Below are 7646 nucleotides of genomic sequence, written 5' to 3'. Positions count from 1 at the left end.
CTTTCCCTTCATTGCTGCTATGTTTTATACTACAGGACTATAATGCTCAGCCGCCGACCCAAGAACTGGTAGTGCGAGATTTGCATGACCATACATGGACGTTTCGCCATATATACCGGGGTAAAATCCTTGAACATGGCTGAATGCTACGGTTACTTCGTTCATCTTCTTGAATCTTGATACTGATTCTGTATTTTCTTTCCTGCATGAAACAGGTCAGCCAAAACGGCACCTCCTGACAACGGGTTGGAGCTTATTTGTGGGTTCGAAAAGACTTAGAGCCGGGGATTCAGTCTTGTTCATCAGGTGGCTTCTTGTCTTGAATACATGTCTGTGGAACTGTATTCTGGTTGTATAGCTTCTGATTGTGAAATCTTGTCTGATGAATGGGCAAAAGGGATGAAAAGTCACAGTTGATGGTAGGGGTGAGGCGGGCAAATCGCCAACAGACAGCACTTCCATCTTCTGTTCTTTCGGCGGACAGCATGCACATCGGTGTTCTTGCAGCTGCAGCTCATGCAACTGCCAACCGTACACCTTTCACCATCTTCTACAATCCAAGGTAAAGCACAAAAAAAAAAAAACATGCTCTCTCAAATCTCATAACGTGTCTTCTCACAAAATTTCCCGGGTTCTTTCTCTTAGAGCATGCCCTTCAGAGTTTGTGATCCCTCTGTCTAAATACCGCAAGGCGATATGCGGGTCTCAACTCTCTGTCGGAATGAGGTTCGGGATGATGTTTGAAACTGATGAGTCGGGGAAACGAAGGTAATATCTTAAAATCCCGTGAAACTGGTCTGATCTCTCCATGTTAAGGCCCGAAGTTCTTGATCAATCATTAATCCCCTCTTTGGATGTGGATTCAGGTACATGGGTACCATCATTGGTATCAGCGATTTGGATCCATTGAGATGGCCTGGTTCCAAGTGGCGAAACCTTCAGGTCGAATGGGATGAGTCTGGATGTAACGATAAGCCGACGAGGGTCAGTGCTTGGGATATCGAAACACCCGAAAGTCTCTTCTTTTTTCCTTCTCTGACTTCGGGGCTCAAGCGGCAATTTCATCCATCGTTTCTCGGTAACTTCTGTGTTCCCTCCCCCCGTGTGTTTTTCTTGAGTTTCAGTGCCATTCTTTTTGGTACTAACAAGCAGAAAATGTTGTAAAATCTTTGCAGCAGGTGAAACAGAATGGGGAAGCTTGATCAAACGGCCTCTCATCCGTGTTTCTGATGCTGCTAACGGATTTCTGCATATGCCCGGTTTTGGTTCTGACCAACTCATGAACCCGAATGCAGCATTCATGTCTTCAATGCATCAGCAGAATGCTGTTATCGGTCATGGAGCTATGCAACCCGTCATGAACCAGAAACCAGAGATTGTGCAATCAGAGAACAAGTTACCTGTGAACACGAGTGCGTCACAGCAGAGTCTCACACGGAACATGAGTGCCTCGGGAAAACATGGAAAGCAGATGCCTTCTACCTTGGGGAAAGGCAAGCAAGAACCTGGACAGTCAATGGAACAGGCAAGTCAGGTAACTTCGGTAATCGGATGCGATGAGGATAAAGCTAACCGGTTGAGCCAGAGGCCAGATTTGCATCCTTTACAAGCTGATCCGTGCTCGGAAATCAGCCAACAGATATACACTCCTCAGTCTGAGCCGATTTCCTTCAACGGGTTGTCTCCTTTACTGGAAGCTGACGAGTTGACATCTCAAATGTCTCCGTTCCAGTCTCTTGGCGTAACATACAGGCCACCATTACAGGATTCTTCTCAAGCGATCTTGCCTGATTCAACAAATCCATCCTTGTTTCACGACATATGGGATCATAATCAGTTGAACAGTTTCAAGTTTGACCAGTTCAGTCCCTTGATGCAGCAAGACCTGTTCGCTTGTCGGAACATCGGTATGAGCAATAGTGCAAACAGCAACATTCTCGATCCGTCCCTCTCAGATGCGGTTCTTGACGACTTCTGCGCTATAAAAGAGGCTGATTTCCAAAACCCTTCTGGCTGTTTGGTCGGGAACACGAACTCGGTTCAAGATGTCCAGTCTCAAATCACATCCGCAAGCTTCGCAGACTCGCAGGCGTTCTCTCGCCAAGATTTCCCGGATACATCCGGAGGAACTGGCACTTCATCAAGTAACGTCGATTTCGACGAAAGCAGCCTGCTCCAGAACAGTAAGAGCTCGTGGCCGAAAGTGGCTGCTCCCCGAGTGAGAACGTACACCAAGGTAAGACCTTTCTCGCTTGCCGTGCCGACAAAACACTGTTTTTGTGGCGATAAAGCTCGTCTCTTTTGATCTGACATGATGAATGTTTACGTGGGCAAAAGGTTCAAAAAGCCGGGTCAGTCGGGAGATCCATCGACGTAACCAGTTTCAGGAACTACGAAGAGCTGAAGTCGGCAATCGAGTGCATGTTCGGACTGGAGGGACTGCTCACTGACCCGAAAGGCTCGGGATGGAAGCTTGTTTACGTTGATTACGAGAGTGATGTTCTACTCGTGGGGGACGATCCGTGGGAGTAAGTCTCTCTTCTTCCATCATCTTTCTCTGCATCTGTCAAATCCAAGAACTTGACCGCAGTGTTAAGCACAGTAACTGATATATAAACATGTATATATGTATATGTATATGCAGAGAGTTTGTGGGATGTGTACGGTGCATAAGGATACTGTCGCCGACGGAAGTTCAGCAGATGAGTGAAGAAGGGATGAAGCTTTTGAACAGTGCGGGGATGCAAGGCGTCAAGGCTTCGTTCCCTTAGATTTATTTGCAAGATGAAAAGAAAACCCTATTTGACTGTCGGATTGTTCCTTCCGACAGAACCTGAAACTAATCCAAGGTTATGTAAGACAGTAATGGATGTCTGAAACTCGGTTTAAGAATGAAGCTCAGTAGCAGAATTTGAGTGTGTGTATATATATACACACACACATATGTTTCTTGTGTATTGGTTCAATCTGGGGCTCTGTCCTGACAAAAAAAAAAGTCGGAACTGAAAATCTAAGATTTGCAACTGAGATGGCGAATATGATGAGCTGGCTAGATTATGATGTTTAATTTATTTAATTACTGATTGTTTCTACAGTATCTATTTTTAACTAATTTTCTGTCGGTTTTTTGATAAATTTCAGATTTAAATATTTATTCTAAAATATTACTATTCTAATTAAAATTTTAAAATTGGATTTACACCATACTTGAAAAAAAATCGTATTGTTATTCACTAAAATAATCAGATGTTATAGAAATGAAGATAAGCAGATTAAAAAGGAATAAAAGAGAAACGAAATCAAGCATATCCCCACTCAAACATCATTTGTCTACAACAAGCTTTCACTTTCAGATCTGTCCGGAAAAAAAAAACAAACAAACCAAAATCAAACTCAACAAATCCGAAGAATCAATTAATTCTCTGCCACAACCCAAAAAGAGAGAGAGAGAGAGAGAGAGAGAACCTGTACAAATATGTTTCCTACTACTAGCGAACTTTTGGCACTCACATGTCTGATTACGAAGAACATCAAGAGAGTTTAAAAAAGTATTTGTCTGAATTCTTCTCCGAATCCGAATAATCCTCTCCGTTGGATTTCGACTGCTCTGTGTTACCTCTGCCATTTCCTCTCTGTAAACAAGCAACGTCGACCATCTAAGGACAAGGATAGGGGTAAGGCATAAATACCCGAAACCCGGATATTCCGTACAGCCAATTTAGGGTTTTTGAGTTGATCTGGATACCCATTTTTTTTTTTTATAAAACTGTATTTTTCTAATTCGAACACCCATGAATATCGAAATATTGACAGATATTCGTAGTCTAGATACTGAAACATTCGGATACCAATACGGGTATCAAATTGTGACATCCGAAATTTCGGATATGGATCAAGTACCTGAATTTTTCGGGTACCCGATTCAAGAACACGTAAAATCCCTAAGAATCGAAACTACTAAAGGGATCAGAACGAAAGAGATGTAGATGTCAATGCATTACCTTTTGTTGTTTGCGATGCAGAGCGTTGGATTCTAGGCGAAGAAGAGCTTTGTTTTCCGTTCGGACCAGGCAACGAATGCCTCTTTTTGATGGAACCGTCTTTCTCGTGGACATCGGGACTCGATCTCGGGGAGTTATGTTCTTGAACCTTGGCTCTTGCCGACTCTGTCGGCTGCATGAACCGCGGGAGAGAGCTCTTCCCGCTACCGCTATCCCTCGGTTCTTGATCAAACCCGAACGAGTTTCTCCTCTTCCCGCTCCTCTGATCTTTCCCGGTTTCTTGTTCCGCACTTCCTGCATCACCAGATTCATGGTTTGGGCTTGACGTCATCATCTTCTTGCTCACCTTCCGCTTCTGACCTGACCCGCTTTTTCGGGTTTTGTCCTTTTCGGCTTTAACCGACGAGGATGCTTGGCTGGCCGGTGTTGCTTGGGACTCGGGAATTGTCATCGGGGACGCAGATTCCGGCGATAACGGTTCTTGATGCTTCTTAGCATCTGGAGTACTTATTATCGGTTTCTGTTGAGTCTCTGACACGACAGATTCTTCTACTTGATCGAGTTTCTCCTCAAGGTCCTTAATTTCGATACTCGTAACCTCTCCCGTGTCAGTTTCGAAGGTTCCTTTCTCGGGGAATTTTGCTTCATTACCCGAATCCGCAGGCCCGGTTTCGGAGTTCTTCTCGGCTGTTTCGAGAGTCAAAGGAACAGAGAGGTCAGTACAATCAAGCCGAGCTCGGGTGACATCCTGTTCTGCAATGCTAAGCTCTTTTCGAGTTTCCATGTTGTCAGCCACCGATGAACTTGTCTCGGTTTTGTAAGACAAAGCCATCGGTCTCTCTGAGCCTGTCGACGAAGAAGATAACTCTTCGAACTTCGACTGCACTGCAATGAAAGAGGGATTGCTCGGTTTCCGCATGAGAGAATTTTCTGGCCATTCCTTCGCTGATTCGGGCTCCTCTGCCTCGGATATCTCCACATGACCCACTTCTATTTCACTCGCTTCATCACTTGGCAGATTCTTCTCAGTTTCAGTCTCTAACTCGAGGTGAATTGTTTCCAAATGATTGTGAGACTGTGGTACTTCTTCGGGCTGAGCTACAGATTGCTGTTCTTCCGCAGACAAACTCGGTTTCGACGTCTTGTCAGGCGATGACACAAACATCCACCTCTCCAACCAGTTCCAAGCAGAACTCGGTTGTGTCGGATCACACTTGAGATTAACAGGTCTGGTCTTGGGCGCTGACTCCATTAGCTTTTAACCACAAAAACGATATCGATACGAGTGTTCAGTAAGTAAAACAGTATAAACCATAGAAAACATCCAACCAGAACCGAGTAAAACAGTATAAACCATAGAAAACATCCAACGAGAACCGAGATTTGAACATACATGACGAGCAAACTTGTTTTGGAGCAGCTTTTTCGTTCTGTTCATCTCGTCAGTCTTATCCTGAAACAAGAAAACCCTTTACCGGTTCAAGATTCTCATCGTAACCCGAGAGTTCCGAGCAATGAAACATGATCAAATGATCGCAAAGCTTTTACCGAGATTTCTGAAGCATGGATTCTATGCTGGATGGACTGACGGGCACGGACCAGAGCCTGCATTTTGACAATAGCCTGGACACAACGAAGGGATCCCATGGCCTGCCTCCTAACCAGGTGCCCACGGACCGCAGCTTGCAATTTAACAGCTTTCTTATGCTTGAAAAGCTTCCTCCGAGCCTATTCAGACATAAATCAACAATGAGGAAGAGCATTCATAATCAGATCTTCCCTAGATATGGGTTTTCATCGGTGGTTGCCTAATTGTACAATGCTATTATTGTATATGAAACTTCGAGGTATCCAAAAGAACAAGAATACGCAAAATGGCAAGATCATAATGAAAACATGATGATACCAGAAATCCACGGATGGCAGTTTGAATGATAATGATAGCAGACTCATCTATTTTGTCATCATCGACTTCTTCATCGTTCTCTTTTCTGATCATGATCACATCATCGGTCTCGGGTTCTTGAACATCGAGATTAGAAGCAATGTGAACCTCGGAACCAGAATCTTTCTCTATAACTGTAGCATCTCCAACATCTGATCCTTTTGAATTTACTTGTGATTGGGTTTCCTTTTCAATTTCATTCCCATCGTCCTCGACCTCGGTCTCTCTTGATTCCACAGGAACAGGCAACTCAGTTCTGTCATCGACCAGTTCCTTAACTCTCGGAGCCGAAAACTCGGTTTTGTCCCCCATAGGCTGCTCAGCTTGCGGAACAATCACTCGGGGTTTCTCTTCAGTCGGTTCTTCTGCCAAGTACTTAACCGGTAACTGGCTCTTGTCGTCAGTACATTGATCCGTGAACGGCTTTTCAGACACATTGCCATTGTCGGGAGACGAAGGTTTCAGGAGAGCAGATTCCAGAGTTTCTCTGGTCCGTGTCACCGCAGGGGGTTCAGACACAGTGGTGCTGTTTAAACCTCGGTGCCTTCCAGATTTCTTCCGGAAACTCCAACCACGATTGCCACTGGAGCTCTTGTTCTAGATCCAAAACAAAGATGATCCATGAAAAAATTGTGTTTAACCATCCCAAAAACAAGGTGAAAACAAAACTATGAAATTCAATGGATCAAAACGGAGAAGATCTCGTAAACATGTTGGCTGGTCTGAATGAACTGAACAAGACTTTTGTGATTCAAATCGATGATGTCCGAATTCTTCAGACAAGATGCAGATAACACCAAAGTAGGAACAATAAAGTAGACGTTGTACCAGATCTCAAAATAGAAACTCCAGCATCTACTTAGCTCCGACATAAAAAAAAACAATAAATGCAGACAAGAATCCGAACATGTAAGATCACAGATACCGACAAATAGAGAGAGAGAGAGAGAGAGGGAAACCAGAAAAATACCTCGTAGGAGTTGAGATCGCCGGCTTCTTTGGCCGTAGGATCGTCGGCGCCGCCATCTCCGCCGCCACAAGTGATGATTCGGAAGCAATACGCCGGAGACTTTCCCATTTTCTCGTCGTCTTCTTCGAGACGCTTCTTCTTCTTCCACGGTGGTTTTCGATAGAGAGAGAAGCTGTCGTGGGGAACTGCGGATCTCAAGCACTTGTGTAAAAATTAAGATTTAGTCTCTGCTTTGGAATCCGCCACTTAGGTGTTATGTTCTGTCCGTTGAAGTGTGAGAACTAAGAAAGTACGTTCTCTCTCAGATCCCTTCTTGTGACACTTTCCCCCCTATTTTTTTTTCTTTTTCTTTTTGTTCTCTGTTATCTTATATTTGGATAATTAACCTAGCATTTTTATTTTTATGCCTAAAGGCTAATTATTCAGTAATACTTTCATTTGAAAATTACATTATAGAGTTTTTATTCACATTTTATTTAATTTAAATATTTTTATGATTTTTATTGATCATTGTATGTTGAAATTTCAGCTTTTTTAATTGAGTTGTAGCTGACTCGTGAACCTATTAAATTAGACGGCAACAATATCTCTTTTCATCTTTATAATTTATCACAGAAAATAATATTATTTATATTTATATCTTTTTTTGGTTAATAAATATAAAATATCTGACTTATTTAGGTATTTTGGCATTATCTAACTGTATTTAAAAGATATTTCTGTCTTTTAT

General features: G+C 43.1%; 2 protein-coding genes across 3 annotated transcripts in view; one reads left to right on the top strand and one right to left on the bottom strand.

The window, feature by feature from the left end:
- Positions 1-2945, top strand: part of LOC104813800 (auxin response factor 5-like) — a 5195-nt gene extending 2250 nt beyond the window's left edge. The window contains exons 6-13 of the mRNA XM_010541560.2: positions 36-120; positions 216-306; positions 398-562; positions 646-768; positions 867-1078; positions 1176-2236; positions 2338-2528; positions 2645-2945. Of these exons, the coding sequence (XP_010539862.1) occupies positions 36-120; positions 216-306; positions 398-562; positions 646-768; positions 867-1078; positions 1176-2236; positions 2338-2528; positions 2645-2771 (2055 nt within the window). The 3' untranslated portion in view covers positions 2772-2945. The remainder of the gene's footprint in view (positions 1-35; positions 121-215; positions 307-397; positions 563-645; positions 769-866; positions 1079-1175; positions 2237-2337; positions 2529-2644) is intronic.
- Positions 2946-3283: 338 nt separating this feature from the next.
- Positions 3284-7225, bottom strand: LOC104813799 (protein IQ-DOMAIN 32-like). 2 transcript variants are annotated; one of them, XM_010541558.2, is made up of 6 exons: positions 6917-7225; positions 5908-6543; positions 5550-5729; positions 5395-5454; positions 4002-5256; positions 3284-3656 (listed from the first exon to the last, which is right to left on the bottom strand). In XM_010541558.2, the coding sequence occupies exons 1-6, from the start codon at positions 7022-7024 to the stop codon at positions 3613-3615; spliced, it is 2283 nt and encodes a 760-aa protein (XP_010539860.1). In that variant the 5' UTR covers positions 7025-7225; the 3' UTR covers positions 3284-3612. The 2 variants fall into 2 exon arrangements, with proteins under 2 accessions (XP_010539860.1, XP_010539861.1); XM_010541559.1 differs by having other exon boundaries at positions 3284-3632; positions 6917-7223.
- Positions 7226-7646: the final 421 nt, after the last annotated feature.

Source organism: Tarenaya hassleriana, unplaced genomic scaffold, assembly GCF_000463585.1.
Source record: "Tarenaya hassleriana unplaced genomic scaffold, ASM46358v1 Cleome20, whole genome shotgun sequence".
Lineage (NCBI taxonomy): Eukaryota > Viridiplantae > Streptophyta > Magnoliopsida > Brassicales > Cleomaceae > Tarenaya > Tarenaya hassleriana.
This window is presented reverse-complemented; position numbering and strand designations above follow the sequence as displayed.

Coding starts and splice junctions, on each gene's coding strand:
- LOC104813799 (XM_010541558.2), bottom strand. CDS start 7,024: ATGGGAAAGTCTCCGGCGTATTGCTTCCGAATCATCACTTGTGGCGGC. Junction 6,544..6,916: donor GCGATCTCAACTCCTACGAG/GTATTTTTCTGG, acceptor TTTTGGATCTAG/AACAAGAGCTCCAGTGGCAA. Junction 5,455..5,549: donor TCCATGCTTCAGAAATCTCG/GTAAAAGCTTTG, acceptor TTCTTGTTTCAG/GATAAGACTGACGAGATGAA.